We start from the raw sequence: 23,790 nt of genomic DNA, 5'->3' as shown, positions 1-23,790 counted from the left end.
TGCTGCTATGCTGACTGAGGCTGATGGTGGCTACAGTCCAACAAATCTGAAGGGCATCATGTTGAGGGACATGATTCTAAACCGCTCGTGGTTTTATAAACTTCTCCCATCTTTCCTACTACTATCTATCATCTTCCGAGGCTATCTGTAAATCCGAGTCCTCATTCTGCAATTCTGTCCTGAAAAGATCCTTGAAAAGACCGAAAAATTACACATATGCAAGGAACCATTTGTAGAAAGCTCTTTATTTTCTCTTTTAAGTTATTTCCAAAAATGAGTTCATTCTTGTTTCTTTAAGAGGTTTCGATAGTGTTAAACATGGATCCAAAAAGAAAAAAAATAGAGGGGGGGGGAGAGAAAAAGAAGAAATGCAGATAAAAGTCCTTCAGGGGAAAAAACACACACACTTTCCTCTCATCACCAAGAATCAATAGAGAAAAAGCAAGGGAAAAATGCAGAGCCTTAGAACAGGAATGCCTCTAAGTGCTCTTCTCCCAAACTTCAACCCTCCTGGGGTTATCATCCACAAGGCTGGGCCCCGCTGAAGTTCAAGCATCCTTCCCCACTTACACTTGGTAGAAGGTGGAGTGGGGACATCACCCTCTTTTCCCACTCACATCCAAAGACCGACTGTGTCCTTCTTTGAGTTGTAATCATAAATGCATTCAGTATAGAGTAAGACTACTGAACATAGAGGTACTTACTTCTAAGTAAAGAAGCACACATACCTAGAGGATCGAGAAGGCACCATTATTTCACGGATAGTCTTTGCTTATTCTTTGCCACCCTTCAAATGTGTCAGACGATAATCCCCATTATTTCCCAGCCAGTGTATCCATGCTGGGTAGGGGGATGGGATCTGTAGTCAAACACACCTGAAGGGTACAAAATTGGAGAATGCTGATTCACCTTAGGGTGGATGGGTACAGCCCCATGAGCCACTTCTTGCCAAAAAACAAGAAAATACTAAGTCATCACCAGTTTGTGGAAGGCCCTGCTCCTGGAAAACAACTCTGCATCTTGATTTCTCAAGAGAAAAGAGAGGTGCCTATCAGAATGTGCTCCATTCTGAGGAGGAAAGAAAGGGAAATTGCTACTGTAGATATAAGATTGCCAGACATCACCCAGAACAAGGCTCTTGCACAGAAAAAGTAAGGGGTACTAGGGAAGCTGCAGCTTTCCTTATTGCCGCAGCACTACAGTGGGAGAAGCAGCACTTATTTGAATTCTCCCTTCTCTATACGAACAACTAAAAAGCAAAGTGCTCTGCACCACATGATACCTAGCCACCCTGTGGCCCCATAGAATAGGATGCTGGAAGTTGCCCTCCACAGTTTTCTTGCCACACAGATCTGCCAACTTAACACTGAGAGAGAGCAAAAATGGAAACCAGGGAAACACAGTTTGAGAGGCAGGAAGAAAGGCTTCCGGGCTCCATTAAATACTTCCAGGCAACAGGCAGTTCTGGCTGCTGAAGACAGCTGGGGAGAACCCCCTCCAGTGTTTTTCCTCTGTAAATGCTACACTGGGACATACTCTAGAGTTACAGCAGTGGGTTTTAACATGGCTACTAAAGCTACCCAAAGAGCTGTATGGAAGCAGCCATGTTTTTTAGGCAACAATAAAGCAGCATGTGATTAGAGAGGTAATATGGGTGTCTGTATCCAAGGATCCTCTGCAATATGCAAAAGACCCACCAGCTAGTGTCCTGTCCCACACTGCACGGGATCCCGAAGTGCCTGCCTCTCCAATTCTGTAGTTAAGCTACTCAGGGCAGTTATGTTTTTTTGGGCCTGCTCTGTAGGACAAGGAGCCCAGGAGTAAACATGGGATTTTTTGAAGTACAAATCCTATAATTCTCCATTTTGGGAGTTCCCACTGACAGAGTCACACCTACAGATGTTTACATGGGGCTCGCCTGGAGAAAAGGCCTAGCTGGGAAGATTTTGTGGCCTAGGATAGGCCCAGCTCCACCCTAGCTTCCTGTGCAGAAAGGAAGCTGCCCCACTGCTAACTAGAATTTTCCTTTCTGAACAGAAAGTGAGGACAAAACTATACCTGTGAAACCTTCCCAGCAAGGACTTTTCTCCGGGTGAGACACATTTAGGTATCTGCAGGTATAAGTCTACAGATACCTGAAAGGAGAACTGCAGGATCTGTAGCCCAGAATGGAGCACTGTGGGATTGGCAGTCCAAAAAAATCCAAAAATCCCATGCCTACCCAAGAGGGTCTTTGTCAAGTGTTACGATAATCTAGTCCCACATACCCCTCCCCTCAATGTTTTCCCTCAGCTCCATCCAGCCTGCCTCTGCGTTTCAGATTGTTACATGGACAGGGCTCTGGAGATGGTCAGCAAGATTTTCCATGTCAGGAACATTTGGAGTGCCTGGTCCTCCCGCTGACTCTCTCAGATGGATCCTCTGGTGGTAGATCATGCTGTGTCTCCTCCTGAACCTCACACCACACTCCCCACACTGATACGGTCTCTCTCCAGTATGAATTCGCAGGTGCCGAGTGAGGTGAGACTGTCGACCAAACCTCTTCCCGCATTCGATGCAAGGGTAGGGCCTCTCTCCGGTGTGGGTAATCCGGTGCCGAGTCAGGTGAGATTGCCGGCTAAATGTCTTTCCGCACTCTGCGCAAGGGTAGACCTTGCTCCCCAGATGGGTTTTCTGGTGTCTGGTGAGGCCATAGAGGTCATGGAATATTTTCCCACACTCCATACACTGGTAGGCTTGCTTTTCAGTGTGGGTCCTCTGATGGGCTGCAAGCTCTGAGGGCCAGATGAAGCCTTTCCCACACTCTGTGCAGAAATAACGTTTCTCCCCCGTGTGGATTCTCTGGTGGGTGGCAAGCTCTGACGGCCAGCGGAAAGCCTTGCCACATTCGCCACAAAGATGGCGTTTCTCAGCCACGTTGGCTCCCAGGTACGGTGGGAGATGAGGCAGCTGGCTGTGGCTATTCCCACAATCAACGACGATAGGGGAGTTGTCTCCCGTATGGGTTCTCTGGTGAACGGCAAGCTCCGACGGCCACTGGAACCCTTTCCCACACTCTGAGCAGAAGTAGTGTTTGTTTTTGTTGTGGGTTTTCTGGTGGGCAGCCAGCTCAGATGGCCACCGGAACCCTTTCCCGCACTCGGGGCAGAGGTGGGGTTTCTTGACAGTGTGGGGCTTTGCAAAGTCAACAGCTGGAGGGGTTTTCTCACCCATGAAAACATTCCCAAGATGTGTGACGTCTGATGGCCACTGGAATAACATCTCAGAATCCATGGTGAAGTGTTGCTGTTCACCTGCATGGATCCTTTGGTGGATGGCCAGCTCTGTCGACCACCGGAACCTCTTCCCGCATTCAGTACAAAGATGGCATTCCTCACCCATGTGAGTTTTCTGGTGCCGGGTGAGATGGGAAGACCGTCCAAACTGCTTCCCACACTCGGCACAGTGGTAAGATTTTGGCCGAGTATGGACCTTCTGGTGGAGGGCCAGCTCTGACTGGCACCGGAACCGTTTCCCGCATTCAATGCAGGGGTGGCGTTTCTCTCGCACACGGATCCTCTTGGGAGGTAAGAGCTGTATTGCTCCGTTAAGTCTTTCTCCAAGCTCAAAGTGGGGATCAGCTCTGCTCGGGGTCCTGGCACCTGGTTGGAAGATGGGTCAAGAGAGAAATTTACAAGTTTCATTAGAAGTAATTCAAGAGCAGATCTCAAGTTAAAGTGATGTGATATCTCTTTTACAGCAGGGGTAAGAATTATTAAGACCACATGCTGCCTATCACCGCCAGGGTTGGGTTGGTTTTGTTCAGTTCTGCAATCTTCCAGGCTCCCTGACCCCCGCCCCAACTACCAAAGAAAAGGACAGCAGCGGCAATGATGACATAGCACTTTGTTTCCTGCCACCCAAAAAGAAACCACAAAAAGGGTCTTTACAAAACTAGAAGTGGACTTCTGGGCACATCCAGTATATTTTTTTGAAGGCTGGTGGGGCCCTTAAAGGGTCCTGGGGGTTGAAAATTAACTACTAGACTTCGGAGCTTGCCAATGCTTGTTCTAGGTAATTATGCACTAGGAATTTTTTTAAAAAAACAACCTTATATAATTGGCATTGTGGAGTATTTTCCTACCCTAATAAGAATTCCAAGATCCTGTGGGGTACAAAAACTGTCCACAATCTGAGGAATGTGTGTAATTTGTTTCACCCAAATATCCAGAACCAGAAAACACAGGGTGGAGCAAAATCAAATAATATAAAATAGAACTTCTCATGTCCCAAGATATTTTCCTTTATCAATACATTAAAATTCTCTGTCAATGAAAGGGCATGGTTGGGGCTACCCTACTGATCACCAAAGTAATCCACTTCAGCTTCTCTATATTTTGGTTTGCTAAAAAAGGGCATGAGATGTATTTCTGCCTGAATCAGTTAGTTACATTAGCAAGGACCAAAACAAATTACAAAATCTTATTGACGGGGGGAAAATAATTTTTTGCCCCTGGCTTGATGCTCTTGTTTTTCACTGAAAGAAAACTATAAATGAAAAATGGCAACATAGTTCATTACTATGCAACTGGCATGGTAGCTCGGTGAGTTAGGGATCTGGCTGAGCCATAGACCAAGTGTTTGATTCCCCATTATGTGTCCCAGAAAAGTTGGCATTTGCAGCCTTGGGCAAACTTGCTATACCTAGAAAACCTTTGAAAGGGTTATAATAAGTTGGAATTGACTTGATGGCATATGATTATTATTAACAGTATCCTTAAATGACTACTCTGAAAGTCTAATTCTGTGCAAACTGTGCAAGAGAAATTGCATTTGAGGGCTGAAAATGTTCCATTCTAATGCACGACAATTCGATCAACTATCTCCTCATTGGAAAACAAGGTGGATTCTAAAGTGAGGTGGCCAAATGCACTGATAATATACACATGTGTTGCAGCAGGACATTTTCAAAGGCACATTCTTCCATCTTAAAATATTCTGAACTGCTTTGGAAAACTCCTGGTTGAAAATAGTTCTTCCATATCCTACTGAGCTAAGCAGGAAGTCCTACTAGTGGAGTAATGCAGAATCACACCACTTACACAAGTAGTTGCAGAAGTGGGGATCTCTATGAAGAAGCCCCATCCTTTCCCTGTGCAAAGGCAATCTTGTCCAACTGGCTCACTCTTGCACCATTCTAATTAGGAAGGCTTTTCACTCAGTGGGAATTCAACAGAATACTCACCTTTAAGACTTGGCTGTGGAATGCAGCTACCTACAACATCTACTCTGTGGTTGGCTCAGCATGATTCACTTCAACAATGACAAAAAAAAACAACCTTTTTCTCCATGGCAGGAAGGTGGCTCACTAGTGAGCTGGGTACTCATTTTACTGACCTCAGAAGAATGGAAGGCTGAGTCAACCATGAGCTGGCTACCTGAATCCGTAGGGATTGAACTCAGGTTGTGAGCAGAGTTTAACTACTGTACCACAGGGCTCTGACCAACTAGTTTGGTTAACTTTGTTGTTTTGGACTAAAAAGTCCCAGAATGCCACAGCTAGCAAAGCCCCTGGCCACTCTGGCTGTGGGCTTCTGGGAATTACAGTTTTTAAAAAAGCAACTCTTCCTTAATTCTGTCCCCTACATGTTGGTGTAGAACGCAACAGCCTTGCCTTCTGGACCCACCTGAGTCTCCTTCATCTGCTGAGGAATCCCATGTTGCCTCTGTGTCGGAAGAACCTATGAAGTAAGAACCGGGTCTAGTTGTTAATCTGAAGTATATTTCAAGAAATACAAAAGTTGTGCATCACTAAGACCCCTCTCAACACCCATACACCCACCCAGTGTTCATGATACCTTAGATGGAAAGCTGAATGTATGGAACTTATTTCTAAGTTTGATTTGGTGGCAAACTATGATCTATATACCATTGGTTCTCAACCTTGTCTTCTTCGATTAAAACTCCCAGAAGCCTTCACTATCAGCTGTGTTGGCCAGGATTTCTGGAAGTTGTAGTCTAAGAACATATGGAAAGCCAAGGATGGCAACCACTAATCTATACAATCCATAGTTTCACTAATTTATTTATTCGTTATTTCATTTCATTTCTGTCCTACCTTTGTCCCAAGCAGCTTACAAAATGGCTAAACATACATACAACTGAAACCACAATTATAGTATTAAAGCACAAGGAAACATTTATTTATTTATTTATTTATTTATTTATTTATTTATTTATTTATTTATTTATTTATTTATTTATTTATTTATTCATTCATTCATTCATTCATTCATTCATTCATTCATTCATTCATTCATTCATTCATTCATTCATTCTATTTATATCCTGCCTATCTGGTCTTGCGACCACTCTAGGCGGCTTACAAACATATGGGACAACAAATAAATATAAAAAAGAAATTATCACATCAAATATATTAAAAGATTACTAGCCTAAAACACTTAAAAGCAATCTAAAATCACAAAGCATGCAGCCTCCCCCATTACAACTCTGCTGTTATTCACAATCTGCTCAGCTGCCTAAAGGCTGCCTGAAAAACAAGCATTTTTGGGTCCTAGTGGAAGAACATCAAGGAGGGGGGTTAACACAGCTTCTGGTGGAAGGGGGTTCCATAGCCTGAGAGCAACTAGCAAAAATGCACTCTTTTGCACCATCACCAGATATACTTGTGAGGGTGGAAGAACGAAGATCTAGGCTTCTCCTTAAGATAATAAAAAACTGGGGAGGCAAATTTGGCAAGTCCTTGCTCAGTCACAAAAAAAAATCTCCCAATTTTGATAGCAGACGATGAGAATGCTTGTGCTTCTTCCTTGTTATTAAAGGGAATTTCAAGTTTGCGGCAGATGTTCAGTGATGGGTGAGCAAGCAGCTCAGAGCAGATTCAGGGGGAGGACGCCCTAAACTCATCACCAATGTAGTCTGACCCTGCTCTAATCCACGATTTGTCAATGAATCCTCTGATCTATGCCAATGTGCATTTTAGTCTAATACTGTATTTTAAATAAGCTTGGATTAGCTCCTATTATGTCATATCCTTAAACCTGTGATGGAAATAAAGGTACACTACACATAGGAAAATAAGCAAACAAAGGCCTTAGAGCAACAAAATGAAAACAGTCAAGCAAGTAGGAACAGGAAACAAAAATCTCACCTAGCAAACAGATATCCACATCACCCCTCTGTTCTGCCTCCAAGCTCACGTCTCCCTGTTCAGTATCCGACAGAGGCTGGTCTTCATCAGGAAAAGTTACCACCACTTCCTCAAAGAGGTCCGAATCCTGAAATAGCAACCAAAGAGTCACGCTCAATGAAGGAGTGAAGAATGATCCACTAATTATGAAATTAAATTAAAGAGATACTAAATTAAGACTTGAAGATGTGCGCTCTTTTTGTATACATGTTCTGGTGGATTTAAAAAGACATAGTCCAAATAAGTCATATTTCCAAGCTCAGGAGCTAACCAACAACAACCAGTTTATTTAGTAATATTCTTTTATTGTGTCTTTCAGAGATACTAGCCTGGAAATGGATCCAGAGCTGAATGTGTACTGCATTCCAGCTGATTCACAAAACAGGATTAAAGCAATAGTGTAAGTAGTAAGGACTGAAATTTTGGAAATGGTACATTTGATGGGGACATGGGAAAGGACCTTCTCTGTCACTCCACCCAGACTCTGCAACTCCCTCCCACAGAAGGCCAGGCTGGCACCATCTTTTCTGTCCTTCCGCAAGCAAAGACCTTTATCTTCAGACAAGCCTTCTCTTAGGGTACGAAAGGGTTTTTTTAATGGAGTGTTGTACCTTGTTGCTTTGATTGTGTTTTTTGTGCAGATTTTGTTTACCATTTTTAGTGTGCTTATTTGTTTGATTCTTTTAAAAATATTTATATACTCACTGTTTTTAGCTTTTAAATATTATCTTTTAAAGATGCAGGCTACCTTGGGTCCTTTTTATGGAGAAAGGTGGTAAATGAATGAATGAATGAATGAATGAATGAATGAATGAATGAATGAATGAATGAATGAATGAATGAATGAATGAATGATGCTGCATTAGGCTCCCTATTCTGTGTCTCATGATGACAAATTATAATTCCAGAAATTCTTTCACAGACACCTAGAAACAAAAATATTTTTATGGCTGCTTTCCCATCCAGTTCCCCATCATTCAAGGAAAAGAAAAAAAAAAGCCTCCAGTAAAATCATATCAGTTGTGCTCTTTCGACCAATCGCATAAACAATTAATGCAAATGCAGTTTCAGATCACAATCTGATTTTCCACAAGGAGTGCCTGCCTGGCAAAAGCCAAGCCTAGGATTACTCTATATACCTTGAGCTGAGACAGTGGACATTTTGTCCATTGTGTTGGCTTGCAGGGAATGTCAGATGGCCAGCTGCTAAGACAGTGGAGGAACCTTTTGTTTCCTAGGCTGCAGGACTACAATTCCCAGAAGCCTTTGTGCTGCTCTCTCTCTCTCTAAACCCATGGCAAGCAGCAGGCGCAAAGATCCTCTGCGGTTTGGTTCATAGTCAGCCATTTAGTCTTTGTAGGAGACCAGCAGGACAGAAATGGAATGAGATGAGAACTAGAAACCTGTGAGGGGCCCAGAGACTATGGCAACTCCTCAGGCTGCAAAACATCTTGGGTCAGTCCTGTAAGTCAAGAATTGTTCGTTGCCATTTAACGGGAAGCCAAGATTTCTCCAACCCAGCTCAGACCCTGGAATACTGAGGGTGGCGATGAAAGGAAGACTGCCACCAGCTCTTGGGGTTAAAAAGCACAAGAGAGGATGAGCAGGGCCAACTCTGCCCAAAGTCACTCGCAGCCTTTGACCTAGATTCCTCACCCCCTGGAATCCCAGCTATTTGTAAGGACTCGGTTGTTAAGGAAGGCACACAGCTGCCCCTGGACATTTTGCTTAATCAGCTGCTATTTTCTGGGCTCTGGACAAATCTAGGACTAAAAAAAAATACCAACACCCCCCACACACACTTTGAGAATTCTATGGCCATCTTGGCTAGGGAATTCTGCCAGCTGTCCTCCAAAAAAGTAACTTTTCCAAGGTGGCGACGAAACAGTGGATGTTGTGTCAATCTTTTCACACAACCGGACTTCTGAGAAGAGTTGTGAAGGGGAGGAAGAGTAACAGATACGGTGGTCTGTACTGTTTTTGAAGGCAATCATACATCTTTCTGCATGGCTAATTCTGGATTTGTGCGTGTGCGTGTGCGTGTGCATGTGCGTGTAATCAACAACTGCACCAGCTGAAAGTTACAGCAGGAAACACATATGTGCAGGATGGATAAAAGTCAATGATTTGTTTCTTTAAAATTTTGTTTTAAAGCATGATTTAAATCACAATTTAAAAAAATTAATCAATTTTTAATTTAAATATTCAAAAAATCTGATTTTTAAAATTTAAATCATGATTTAAATCAATGTGATTTAAAATTGTATTAATGTTTCAGTTACTTCTTTTATTCCACACATATGCAGGATGGATTTGAATTTTATTGAAGAGCATACAATAAAAGAAGTACTGTAACTGAAACATTAATATAATTTTTAGAAATCCAGCATCAAACATACTAAACAACAAAAATAATGCTGATGGTTTAGTGGCAGAGCCCATACTCAGCATACAGAAATTCTCATGTTCACTCATATTTCCATCTTTAAGAAAGAAACAGGTCCAGCAGTGGTACCTGTCAGTATAGCCAGTACAGGGCGAGATGCAAAATAATCTTATATCTGGTGTGAGGCTTCTTCCTACGTTCCAAGAAGAATGCAACTTATTAAACTACATCAAAAAATAGAAATGACAACTATTGTTGTGTTTGAATTTCTAGGATGAAGCTTCTGCTGCTACTGACATAAAAGAGACCTTCACTTCCGTAATGTTGTGGTCCAGTTACACATATAATACACAAAAGGAAGCAGGAAGAGTAGCCCAGCAAAGAAATATTGTGTGTCTTAGGTGTGAGTGTAATTCTAGAAGATTACAGTAGGACCCCCTTATCCACAGGATCAGTATCCACCGATTCACTTATCCCGTCTGAAAATATTAAAAGGAAAATCCTAGAAATATATGTTAGAAGATAAAGTTACCAGAACTGGCCACTAGAGTGAGCTAGAGACTATGCTATGTATAGCGTTTCCTTTAATCCACATTTTTCAGCATCTGCAGGGGAGGGGGGCCTTGGAACTGATCCCCCATGGATACAGGGGTCGTACTCTTATTTGATTTCCATGCAGGCAGGTAAATAATGAGGGCATTCTACCAAACCAAAATAGTCCTGGTTTCTCAGATCAAAGAGCCATCAGCACAGGCAAACTATATCCTCCAACAGCCACTTTAGGAGACTAGGAATGTTACATCTATCCTAAGCCTGCCAGTGGTATTCCCTAGGTGCCACTAAACAAAAAGCTTGGAAAAGTTCCTTTCCCCCCCCCCCTTCTTCCTTTTTTGGTTCTACTGCCTCTTGAATGCCCCCAGCCACGTGGCTAAGGGGTTCTGTGAGGTATAGTCCAAAAAACTTTAAAGTTTTGTAAATTTTCATAAAGATCTGTTTATGGAGGCATTGACCGGTTTTTATTTGCACCATAAATTAAATGTAAGATACAGTGGGGTCTTGACTTAAGAACGGCTTGAGTTAAGAACATTTTGACTTAAGAACCACTCTCACAGGAAAATATTGACTTGACTTACATACTTAGATTTGAGTTAAGAACTGAAAAAAACCCACGTGGGAGGCAGGGAAAGTGCAAAATTTGAACTTTCAGTTAACTGTTGGCCAGTGAAAAGGGTGCCTGTCTGCTTCCTCACTCCTCCCAGCGTTTAGAGAGTGGATTGGGAGACAGTCTTCAGACTGCCTGGTACTGCCTGGACTGTATTTTCCCTGCCTTCCCTGAACCTTTCTTGACCTAAGAAAAAACAGGAACAAAATATCCCCCTCTAGTGGTCGAAGGCAGAATAGCAGCTTCCCATTAGTTTCTATGGACGGAAAAGAGCAGATACGGATCAAATGGTTTTCAATGCATTCCTATGGGAAATGCAGATTTGACCTGAGAACCTTTTGATTTGAGAACCAATACGGATTAAGTTCTCAAGTCAAGACCCCACTGTAGATGTTTCAGCAAGGCAATTAACGTGGATTATACCACTTCAAACTGGGAGAGAGATCAAATATTTGAGTATTCCTTCACATAGAAGAGAAAAAACGTGCAAACATGGTGGGAGAAAGAACACAGGAGGAAATGTGCTTGGTTAGAAACTTTTTTTTCATGTGTTCAGTTTTTTGTTTCTCTTTTTACTTCCAGGAAGCCTCGGACTAGGGAAAGTATACAAAAATCTTCAGCTGCCACAACACAGCACCACATTTATCAGTGGAAGAGTCTGTAATTTATTTTTCATGATATCTTATTAGATAAGGAGGAATCAGAAAGAGGAACGGTTTCAAAATGTTCAAACCATAGAGTAAAAAACTGATCCAATAACCATGTGGTCTAGATAAACTGTTGTATCCCAATAATCTTATTAAAGGCCTGGTATCCTAAACCTGCCAGAGAGAAAATTCATTCTGCCACAGCTCAGAGGCATTCTCTTTCCTCTGCGTTTATCTTTTATGGCTCCACCGATGCTTCGCAAGACGATTTTTTTCCACCATTGGAACGCATTAAATAGATTTCAATGCATTTCAATGGGGAACCGCGTTTTGCAAGACGATGTTTTCTATGGACGATTTTCACAAGACAACGATTTTTCCCCCTATTGGAACTCATTAAATAGATTTCAATGCATTCCAATGGGGAACCGCGTTTTGCAAGACAATGTTTTCGCAAGACAGAGATTTTCTCGGAACCAATTAACATCGTCTTGCAAGGCACTGTATTTGAGCCTCAGCTTCAGGATCTGTCCTTCCAGTGAGCACTCAGGGTTGATTTCCTCCATAGTGGATAGGTTTGTTCTCTTTGCAGTCCAGGGGACTCTCAAGAGTTTCCTCCAGAACCACAATTCAAAAGCATCAATTCTTCGGTGGTCAGGCCTTCTTTATGGACCAGCTCTCACTTCCACACATCACTACTGAAAAAAACATAGCTTTGACTATGCGGAACTTTGTCAGCAAGGTGATGTCTCTGCTTTTTAAGATGCTGTCCAGGTTTGTCATCGCTTTCCTCCCAAGAAGTAGGCGTCTTTTAATTTTGTGGCTGCTGTCACCATCTGCAGTGATCATTGATCCCAGGAAAGTAAAAACTGTCACTGCCTCCATATCTCCCCCTTCTATTTGCCAGGAGGTGATAGGGCCAGTGGCTATGATCTTAGTTTTTTTATGTTGAGCTTCAGACCATTTTTTGCGCTCTCCTCTTTCACCTTCACTAAGAGGTTCTTTAATTCCTCCTCACTTTCTGCCATCAGAGTAGTATCATCTGCATATCTCAGGTTGTTGATATTTCTTCCAGCAATCTTAATTCCAGTTTGGGATTCATCCAGTCCAGACTTTCGCATGATTTATTCTGCATATAAGTTAAATAAGCAGTGAGACAATATACAGCCTTGTCGTACTCCTTTCCCAATTTTGAACCAATCAATTGTTCCATATCCAGTTCATATAGATTTCTCAGGAGATAGATAAGGTGGTCAGGCACTCCCATTTCTTTAAGGATCCACACAGTCAAAGGCTTTTTGCGTAGTCAATGAAGCAGAAGTAGATGTTTTTCTGGAACTCTCTGGCTTTCTCCATAATCCAGCACATGTTAGCAATTTCTTCTCTAGTTCCTCTGCCCCTTAAAAATCCAACTTGTGCTTCTGGGAGTTCTCAGTCCACATAGATTTGTAGGATTTTAAGCATAACCTTGCCAGCATTTGAAATGAGTGCAATTGTCCGGTAGTTGGAGCATTCTTTGGCACTGCCCTTCTTTGGGCCACTGTTGAGTTTTCCAAACTTGCTGGCATATTGAGTGTAGCACCTTAACAGCTTCATCTTTTAAGATTTTAAATAGTTCAACTGGAATGCCATCACCTCCACTGGCCTTGTTGTTAGCCATGCTTTCTAAGGCCCACTTGACTTCACTCTCCAGGCTCAACGTCAGCAACCACACTATCTGGGTTGTCCAGGACATCCAGATCTTTTTGGTATAATTCCTCTATATATTCTTGCCACCTCTACTTGATGTCTTCTGCTTCTGTGAGGTCCCTACCATTTTTGTCCTTTATCATGTCCATCTTTGCACAAAATGTTCCTTTAATATCTCCAGTTTTTATACAGATCTCTGGTTTTCCCCTTTCTATTATTTTCCTCTATTTCTTTGCACTGTTCATTTAAGAAGGCCCTCTTGTCTCTCCTTGCTATTCTTTGGAAGTCTGCATTCAATTTTCTGTAACTTTCCCTGTTTCCCTTGCATTTTGTTTCCCTTCTCTTCTCTGCTATTTGTTAGGCCTCGTTGGACAGCCATTTTGCTTTCTTCCATTTCCTTTGCTTTGGGATGGTTTTTGTTCCTGCCTCCTGTACCATGTTACGAGCCTCCATCCATAGTTCTTCAGCCACTCTACCAAATCTAGTTCCTTAAATCTGTTCTTCCCTTCCACTATGTATTCATAAGACATTAGGTTTAGATTATACCTGACTAGCCCAGTGGTTTTTCCTACTTTCTTCAGTTTAAGCTTGAGTTTTGCTATGAGCCACAATCCGCTACAGGTCTTGTTTTTGCTGACTGTATAGAGCTTCTCCACCTTTGGCTGCAGAGAACATAATTAATCTGATTTCGGTATTGCCCATCTGGTGATTTCCATGTGTAGAGTCACCTCGTGTGTTGTTGGAAAAGAGTGTTTGTGATGACCAGCTTGTTTTCTTGACAAAACTCTCTTAGCCTTTGCCCTGCTTCATTTTGAAATCCAAGGCCAAACTTACCTGTTGTTCTTTTTATCTCTTGACTCCCTACTTTAGCATTCCAGTCCCCTATAATGAGAACATCTTTCTTTGGTGTCAGTTCTAGAAGGCATTGTAAGTCTTCATAGAATTGGTCAATTTCAGCCTCTTCAGCATGGGTGGTTGGTGCATAAACCTGGATTATTGTGATGTTGAAAGGCCTGCCTTGGATTCGTATTGAAATCATTCTATCATTTTTGAGGTTGTATTCCAGTACAGCTTTTCCCACTCTTTTGTTGACTATGAGGGCTACTCCATTCCTTCTACGGGTTTCTTGCCCACAACAGTAGATGTGGTAATTGTCTGAATTGAATTCGCCCATTCCCATTGATTTTAGTTCACTGACGCCCAGGATGTCTATTCTTGCTGTCTCCTGTTTGACCACATCCAGCTTATCAAGGTTCATAGATCTTACATTTCAGGTTCCCATGCAGTATTTTTCTTTGTAGCATCGGACTTTCCTTTCACTTCCAGACGCCTCCGCAGCTAAGTGTCCTTTCGGTTTTGGCCCAACCACTTCATTAGCTCTGGAGCTACTTGTATGTATCCTCCGCTCTTCCTCAGTAGCATGTTAGACACCTTCTGACCTGAGAGGCTCATCTTCCATCATCATATCTTTTAGCCTTTTTGTTTCTGTCCATGGAGTTTTCTTGGCAAAGATACTGGAGTGGCTTGCCAGTTCCTTCTCCAGGTGGGTCACGTTTAGTCAGAACTCTCCACAATGACCTCTCCATCTTGGGTGTCCCTGCACGGCATAGCCCACAGCTTCTCTGAATTACTCAAGCCCCTTCACCACAACAAGGCAGCAATCCGTGAAGGGGATTCCCAGTTACTCAAAAACTAGATTGCCTCCCCCAAGAATTAAAACCTTTCAGGTCACTGCAGAATGCTTTTTAGTACTGTTGCATTTTGTTTGTTTAGCTCTTTCTCGCCTGCGTTTTGGGAGCACAAAATAACATTTTACATTATGTTAATATTTCTAGGATTGTACACAATCAGTAAGAAAATGTAGTTCTTCGGGAGGTATCCAGTTTAGGACTCCAGCCACCCCACTCTACTCCAGTCCATTCCTCTTCTCTGTTTTCTGATATTCTCACCATCACATCTCTCACCATTCTGTAGCCACTGAGCATGTGCTCTTATCATCTTACCCCATCATCCTGAACAAATCAAGTTTGTCTGGTTTCAGGAGTGAATCAGGGTCGGGCTTGGTTAATATTTGGCTGGGAGTCTTCCAGGGAATACCAGGGATTGCCAAACACATCCAGGCAAGGGGCAAGAGAGTCCTGCTTGTAGTGCTGTAGAGCTACTGCTAGCCTACATTGACCATACAGGGTTAAATGGGCCAATAGTTTCACTGAAGTGTAAGCCGTTTTTTACGTCTGCCATTGGGATTTGCAAAGAGTGGGCAGACCCCTTGTTTGTTTTAGGATCTTCCCCTTATTTTTACACTTCTGTAAACTTTCCATGCATTTTGATACCTTCCACTGGGGTATAAATGGTACCATTTTGCCTAAGTCAGGATTGGCACCCATGCTTGTAGGTTAGAAATGGAAGGGATGATACCTCTTTCTACACTTTTAATGGTGCCTGATTTTCGTGCATTGTATTATATCCATCTTTATGGGGAGTTTTTTAAAGGAAACACATATTATTATACAGGGATAAGGGTTGAGTTGGGGTACTCACTGAAAAGTTGGACTTAAGTTGCACTGGTGACTCGACTCTGTTTTTCCCCAATGACTCTGACTTGTGACTCAGAACCCACCCATCTCTCTCTTTTTTTCTGGGGCAGAAAGTTTGTTTTTAATAGGGACTTGGACTTGGAACTTGCGTCTTGGTACCAAAGACTTAGACTCAGACTGAAAGATTTGCCAACATCCCTCTTATTATAAGACTGATTCCATGTTGCTTTGACAACCTCTGCTGGAAAGCTACACACTTCATCTTTGATAAATATACCAACAACGTAAATGCAGTCATGCAATTTGCCAACAGCAGACGTTGCCCCCAAAGCAAGTCACCTCAAGGGACAGGGTTTGAAAGCTCACCTCCTCCTCTGCTCTCTCCGCCTCCTGCGGTTTGGCCAGAAATTCCTCAGCCAGGGCCACTGCCCGGGCACAGGTCTCAGGGCTACGCTCCCATACCCGACTCCGAATCCTTGGAGGCAGGACAGCCAGAAACTGCTCCAGGATCAAAACGTCCAAAATCTGCTCCTTGGTGCGGTTTTTGGGTTTTAGCCAGTGATTGCAAAGCTCCCAGAGCTGCCCGCAAGCCTTTCGTGGACCTTCCGCGTCTTGGTAGCAAAACTGCCGGAAACGCCGGCGGGCTGTTTCCAGGGTAAAGCCACCCCCTCCCGAGGCAGGTGGCCGTGTCTTCCCGGCACTCCCTCTGTCTCCACCAGGTGGGCTGGTGTGTGTTTCTTGATGTTGGGCCTCTTCAATGAATGGCGCTCCCCAGGGGGAAGAGGAGGTATTCCCTGCTTGTTCCAAACCTGGACGGAAGACCTCTGGTTCTACTTCTATTGGGGCCACCTCGGCCACTGGGGAAACCTCGGGTAGAGGTGGTGGTGGCGGCAGTGGTGGCGGTGCTGGTGGTGGTGGCGGTTCCACAATTTCAGGGGGTGGAGGCTCCAGTGCCTGCGACACTTCCTCCCACTGGACTTCCCACCGCTGAGGTTGTGGGGCCTCCTCAAGTTGCTCTGGTTGACCTGTGGGGGATGTCTCCAAACCCAGAAGTTCTTCAACGGTCCCAGTACACACCACAAGCAATGATTCGTCTCCTTCTTCTGCTCCCATGGCCTCACGTTGGGGAGCTGATGGATTTCCCTCTTCATCCTCATCTTCATCGTCAACCTCCTCCCCTTCCTCCTCCTCCTCCTCTTCATCTTCTTCCTCCTCCTCCTCTTCCTCTTCCCCATCCGGATCTACGATCACTTCCTCCTCTTCCTCTTCCGGTGCCCCTTCTGCATCAACCACTATTTCTTCCTCTACGATTTCTTCCTCTTCACCTTCCTCCTCCTCCTCAATCGTAATTTCTGGGTACATCTCCTGCTCAAGTAGCACCTTGAAATGGAGATCCAGGTCCCCCGACCCTTGCTCAGGCTCTATTTTGTCTTCCAAGAGGTAGACAGACTTGTCCCAATTATAGACTGAGGTCTGGCCACCAAGGGCCCAAGTTTCACAGGCAAACATGGTAGGAAAGGAATCCTCCCCACCCCCTTAAACGATTAACCTATAAACCAGCAGCAGATTCCAGGGAAACTGAGAACGCTTTGTTAGAAATGCTATCCCATAGCAGGGTCTCTCCATTCACTGAGCTAGCGACTACATGGAACTGGTGTTTATAGATGCATTTTTTTCTCCCTAAAGGGAAAAAAAGGAAAGACATCATCAAAGTGAAAAAACCCAAGCCAATCAATGAAAAGTTGTATTTGTTAATGAGACAATCCTTGCTTTCACGTAAGAGCATCACTTCTGAAAATTAAGTAATCATATTTTCTTATTTCTTGATGAGATGTACACTTTCCAAACGAAGAGCGGTATCAGAACAGAAATGTAAGAAAAAAAGAATTCTTGTTCCAAAATCAGACCCACCACCTGAAGCTTAAAAAATATGTATAAACTAAATTGTGTTTTACATTTTTTTTTAAAAAAATTAAAGCTCCTATTTCATCACCTGTGTACCTGTAGGCATTTATGTGTATTAGTAAAAAGATTTTCCTAACAAATTAATCAAACCAATTCAGTGGTTAAACAGAAAAACACACACACACAAACAAAAAACAGGCTAAAAAGATTAGATACCTGGTGTCTTCCAGATGTGCCGACTACAACTCCCATGATGTGCAACTGCTGGAGATGAGGGAAGTTGTAGTCTAACATACCTGGAAGGCTCTGAGCCACAGAAAGCTGTTACACTGTATACATGACTGATTTTTAGAGAGAGAAAATCTCCCTCTCAGCAGCCAATAAAGAACTGGAGAAAGGAAGGGACTGAGCAACACTGTAGCAGCCCTCTGTAACTCTATCAATTTGATTTTTCAGGAGGGATAAAGGGAAGCCACAGAGAATTACTGTATCCTAGGATGATCCACAGCTCTTGCTGTTTGTACTCTTGTACACTTTCAGAATAATCCAGTAGTTAGTGTTCCAAGGACTGTACCACTTGAGTATGCAGATGGGGGGGGGAGGTCCACAGCCCAGGGCAATACCTCCCGTCAAAACCTCCATGCCACACACACACACACACACTGCCATGAAGAAATATTCTGGTCTATCCCAGGTGCAATTAATTTGTGGCCAAAGCAAGCTTCACTGCTCTGCTATGCTCTCGCTCTTTCTCCATTTTAACAGCCCCAAATTCCTTCCCTTGCCGTCCTACCACACATGCTGATGGCATGGTAAAAAAAAAAATGAAATGACCACAGCAGCAACATTCGTTCATTCATTCATTCATTCATTCATTCATTCATTCATTCATTCATTCATTCATTCATTCATTCATTCATTCATAGCCTGCCCTATATCACAGAATCTCAGAGCAGGTTACAAAGCTGTAGGAAAACATACTAAGCCTATTCAGCAAAGGAGCCAGAATAAATACACTCAACAAAACAACTGGTGGGTCTGGCCCAAGACATCTCTCTGCTTCAGGAAAAAGGGGAAAGGGGGGCTGCCTTGTCAAGGCCAACTAAATGGGCAATTACATCTTACTTCAACACTGCTGATCGGACAATGTTCTCCCTATCACTGGCGGGCACCTGGCAAACTCCCAGGGCACAAGGCAAGAGATATGAACAATGCTATTTTCCAACCCAACTCCCCAGCCCCCATCATTCACCATTGGAGGAAACAGCCTTGCAGCTTAAGGACACCATCAATGTGAAAACACTGGATTCATCTCATTTGCCAGTTTTTTAAAAAATGGGCACAATGGCTTTGCAGACAGTTTTAAAAACTTCAAAGCACATAATCTCACAAATGAACTGGTCCATCCCCTTTCTTCCGCTGGCCCCCCATCAGTCATAGACATTTCCTGTACAGAAGTCTCCATCAGCCTTCAGAATCAAGAATACGTCCCAATCAACGTTCTCCCATACCAAGCGTGCAGAAGTTCCTTTTTGAACCACAACTTTTAGAATCCCTCAGCTAGCATATCCATGCTGACTGAGGAATTATTGGACATATAGTCCATGTCCAGAGAAATAGCTGTGTTAGTTTGTTGTAACAAAAACAAAGGCCAATGTCCTATTATTAAGGATGTACATACATTGTGTTGACTTTTTTCTTATCAAGTCAATTCTGATCCACAGTAACCCATTGCAGGGTTTTCTAGGTATACAAAACTCAGAAAGTGATTTCTTCTGATGTGCCCAAGGACTGTGCAGCTTGACCAAGGTTACACAGGCTGGCTCTTTCCCTGGGAGGCATAGCGAGAAATCAGACTCCCGGTCTTTACAATCTCACTGAGCTATCCAGACAGCTAAGTGCTGAGTTACAATTCAACAATTTATTTAGTGGGTCTGCTCCCTAATTCAAACTAGCAACAGGCCAGAAAATCTTGTTGCGGCATCAGAAAAATTAACCAGCTGTATTTTGCATATACTTCTTCAGATGAAATGGATGACAGTTCATAAAACTGATTACTATTTATAGTGCCTCAAGACTCTCTGCTGTTTTTGCTACAATTTTTTAAAAAGTATTTTTTTCAAAATTCTGCCCATACCCATGGCTTCTGTCTGACTGTGAAAATGTTGTATCTTTTTAGTTGATTAATTAGTTTTAGTTGGTGATACTGCCACAGTATGAATTTTGAATTTCTCTGTAGTTAATTTCATAGCTGAGTAACAAGTCAAAACGATTGAAACTGACTATAGTATCTCGAATGTGACTAGTAAAGAACTTTACATTATCAAATAATGCATAAGGATCACAAAGGAGCATTTAAAAATTAAAACATCCACAAGAGTGGCAAGGAATTGAAACTCTCCACATTTAAATTTAGTTGATAGACAGCAAGTGGGGGATTAAATTTTGCCCATAATTGCTTTCTTTTTCATTTTGAAATATGCAAATACTTGCTTCACCAAGCCATGAGTGTTCCAAAAATCTTGACCTCTATTTTCTATCAGGTTGCATAGAGCCAACTTCAGTGAACATGAATTTAAGTACATATTTTTGATTTCCCAAAAATCTGGAGAAAGGTAGTACAGCCTTCCAAATCCAGTAACACTGCTCCCCCCTGGCCCGAGACAAAGAAATCTCTCAAGATTTACAAAAACTGGGGATAAGTTCAACCCTCTACTCCACTTTGCAAATCTTTACCTTCATGAAAAATGTGAATGAATAGAATACTATTGCTATTAATAACAAAATATCACTATGAGGAGAAACATTTCAGAGACACATGTAGACAGACAAATTGAACATAATGGAAAGATTATTCAAAAGCAAACAAGCACTTATGTGAAAACTCATCTGCTATTGATCCCCAGTGTCCTTCCAGAGGCAAATCCAATCCCAAATCATTGTTGGGAGAACTTGGGGGGGAAATGTATGAAAGGAATTCAGGAGGGGAATAAAAATCACCCCAAGCTCATGACAAACCCGAGGGACGTGATTCCTCACAAAACCTCCACCTATTGCCCAAATAATCTGCCAGATTGATCTCTAGCTAGGTCTGAGATTAAAGAAGACCAACAGCATCTCCGAAACTGCCACGAAACCCGAAGCGCCAGTCCACAAGGCAGACACAAATTGGAAAGCTGTCTGGGGAGGCAGAGAGAGAATCAGTGAACAGGGTGTGGGGCTGAGAAACAGGTCTATTTACTCACTGTAAGAAACATGGCTCATCAATTTTGGGTTGTCCAGTCTACCTGGTAATTGCAACCAATAAGCAATTAATCTGGGAATAAGGCGAGAATCCCCAAATCTCATTATTTGTTTACAGATAGGATTGATTAATGTTGGACTCAACACAGGATGGGGAGAGGGGAGAGGTTGGACCAAGAATTTCAGCTGCATCCTGTTTTTATTTATGCCAACCAAGGCAGGTAATTTCACGTTTTCCCATGCAGAGGTAAGAACCTATGGAAACAGCATATATTTCCACCTCACTACCAGAGGCTAAGAAATACTCTCTCTCCCCCCCATCCCGCTTTCTGACTGTAAACTCAGCTTCCTGTCCACCCCTCAGAATAGATGTCTCAAATTTCCACCTCTACCTCCCTTCCTGCCCCACCTCCCAGTGGGTTGGTAGGTGGGAATCTGTCCAGCCCTCTCCGTCCCCCAACCCTCCACGCCATCTCCGAGCCCATCCTCCAACGGGGGAAAGCTCCCCCCCCACCGCCGGCCGGCTGCCCCCAATCCATAGGGCTGGAAACCCAGCTCCATGCAAAGAGAAAGAAGGACCCATGACCATTCATTTTCCAGCCTTCACCACTCTAATACGAGACCCACTCTTTTCCCCATAAGCACTCCGCGCTTCGCCCCCCCCCTTTCCCTCCAGCAGCTCCAAGCAGAGAGGCCCTTGTGCATTTGCAGGCCCCTCTCCCATTCTCTTCCCCCACCCCATTTGACACCAAGACAAGGGGAATGCAGCCATTTTGCCTCTTTGATGTGGCTGGGGGTGGGAGGGGCAAAGAGAGAGCAAACGCTCCCCCTGCCTTCTCGTCCTCCCTCCCTCCCTCTCTTTTGCCAGCGCCCCCCCCGGATATTTGCCATTTTCCACCTCAAATTTGGGGGGGACTGAAAGGCACCCCCCAAAACCATTGCAACCCCCCCCCCGCCTTGTCATGCACGTGGCCTTGCAAAATGGGGAGGCCCGCCTCTGCAACTCACCCTTGGCGGGGAGAGCCGGTCTTTTCCCTCCCGCCCCCTTGCACCAGATGCGGCTGTTTGGGGGTGTTACAACCCTAGTCGTCTCCCCCCCCAAGCCCAAAGGCGGAGCAGGAAGGCGCCTCCTCCTCTTCCTCCTTCCCCACGTGGCCGCCATACTATTAACCCTTCGCGGGACTGAGGCGACCGGCGTAGACCTCGACCCCCGCTCACCCCGTCAGCAGATAAATCACATTTTCAGCCTGCAAATGTTTTGTCTTTTGGAGGGAGAGTCATGGATGTAAAAAGTCAAAGTGCCACAGGGAGGTCTCCTATGAAACGACGCTTGTCCCCAAAAGCCTTCTTTCATGTGAGATGGTGGTGGGGATTTCATTGTCATTGTTACGAATAGTAATGAAATATTTTTAGTAATAGCTGCACATTTAATTAGCTATTAAATTCTAAAGATTTCAAAAACTTTTATTGTTGTTTTCATGCTTAGAGCTTTATGTCAAATGGCGTATAAACATTATTATTATTATTCACAAATCATCTGTGAATGTCCAAAGAGTGCACAAACAGATTACAAAATTAGACATGACAGAGTAGCAAAATTAGTGCATTGGTCATTATGCAAACAATATAACTTGCCAGCCTCCATAAACTCATGGAACATCAGATAGAGAAGTTGTCAGAAAATGATGATGTCAAGATCTTGTGAAGTTTCCGGATCCAAACTGGTTGACACCTTGAACATAACACACCAGACAATAGTAGTAATAGAACAAAGAAAGGTCTGGATCATTGACATTTCATTCCAAGGGGATGCCAGAGTTGAAGATACAGAATTGGAAAAACTAACAAAGTACAGAGGCCTGGCAATCGAAACATCTCGCTTGTCGATGTAACACACTTCAATGGTGCCCATAATCATCGGGACTTTGGGAACAATATCAAGAAATTTCACACAGTATTATAAGCAGTTGCAGATCTCAGAAATAATACCACCAGAGCTACAAAAAGACGGCAATATTAGGAACAGCATACATACTGTGCCGATATTTAACAGATACGTAGGTTTTTAGTTAAAACTTTTATCTGTTATATAAGACCAGTCAATGTTTTTATAATTTTGATTGACTGTGCCTGGCATTTTTTAATAATAATAATAATAATAATAATAATAATAATAATAATAATAATAATAATAATAATAATAATAATAATAATAATAATAATAATAATAATAATAATAATAATAATAATAATAATAATAATAATAATAAAAGTTGGCTGCTTGGTGTTTTCTAGTAGTGCTCCCAAATCATTTTCCTTCCTTCCTCTCTCTATTCCTCTTTTTGTAGCATTTTCCTGAAATTAAATCTTCATAAATTTGCTGCCAGAAAGTGAAGCAAAACACTACAAACATAGTCTTGTGCGATTTTAACATTTATTCTAAGCTTCCATCGACTGGAATTCCATCTCATGAATCCTATGTCATTATACATTTGCTAGTATCTAAGGTGTCTATAGGTCCTTTAACTGCTCCTTTTGTCACTTCCTCTAAAAAGTGGAAGAAACCAACTAGTTTTTTAAAACTGCCTACACTCACCCAAAAAATAATCAGTGTAGGGCAGAAGTGGGCAACAATGGCTGTCCCAATGCCGTTTGACTGCAGTTCCCATTATCCTTCATTGATGGCTCTCCTGACAAGGATTTGGGCGAGCTGCAGGCTGATAGCATCTGGAGAGTCACAGTTGCACATGCCCAGTGAGAATTAGCAAAAATAACAGTTCAAATGATTGGGGGGGGGGGGGGGGAGAGAAAGAAGTTAACAGGGCCAAAATAGTCTGAATAAAGAGAAGATCCAGACAAGGACAAACCTCAATACTTTTTAATTATTTAATACATCCAGTAGAAACAAGTGAAATGTAATAAGTTTAAGATTAATACCAGGCATTATGTGAAAATGTGGTAATATCTCAATTTCCTTGAGCACTTTTCTCCAACAGATGCCCTTCATATGTATTTGACCACAACTTCCC

The 23,790-nt window shown here is 42.9% G+C and overlaps 1 protein-coding gene across 2 annotated transcripts; it reads right to left on the bottom strand.

The window, feature by feature from the left end:
• Window positions 1–227: 227 nt before the first annotated feature.
• On the bottom strand, window positions 228–21,891 carry LOC110088374 (uncharacterized). Of its 2 annotated transcripts, none has more exons than XM_020810604.3 (5): window positions 21,770–21,891; window positions 15,980–17,293; window positions 7,154–7,280; window positions 5,667–5,720; window positions 228–3,641 (listed from the first exon to the last, which is right to left on the bottom strand). In XM_020810604.3, the coding sequence occupies exons 2-5, from the start codon at window positions 17,120–17,122 to the stop codon at window positions 2,317–2,319; spliced, it is 2,649 nt and encodes an 882-aa protein (XP_020666263.3). In that variant the 5' UTR covers window positions 17,123–17,293; window positions 21,770–21,891; the 3' UTR covers window positions 228–2,316. The 2 variants fall into 2 exon arrangements, with proteins under 2 accessions (XP_020666263.3, XP_078233108.1); XM_078376982.1 differs by lacking the exon at window positions 21,770–21,891 and adding an exon at window positions 20,764–21,578.
• Between the last annotated feature and the right edge of the window lie 1,899 nt (window positions 21,892–23,790).

This window comes from Pogona vitticeps, chromosome 6, assembly GCF_051106095.1.
Source record: "Pogona vitticeps strain Pit_001003342236 chromosome 6, PviZW2.1, whole genome shotgun sequence".
Lineage (NCBI taxonomy): Eukaryota > Metazoa > Chordata > Lepidosauria > Squamata > Agamidae > Pogona > Pogona vitticeps.
Note: the sequence above shows the minus strand (reverse complement) of the source record. Positions and strands in the feature narration are given on the sequence as shown.

Bases quoted from the DNA above. Each gene is read 5' to 3' on its own strand.
- LOC110088374 (XM_020810604.3), bottom strand. From the start codon at position 17,122: ATGTTTGCCTGTGAAACTTGGGCCCTTGGTGGCCAGACCTCAGTCTAT. The intron at 7,281-15,979 runs GTGAGCTTTCAA...TTGCTATTTCAG, and splicing joins CGGAGAGAGCAGAGGAGGAG to GATTCGGACCTCTTTGAGGA. The intron at 3,642-5,666 runs GTGGGTCCAGAA...TCTTCCAACCAG, and splicing joins AGCAGATGAAGGAGACTCAG to GTGCCAGGACCCCGAGCAGA.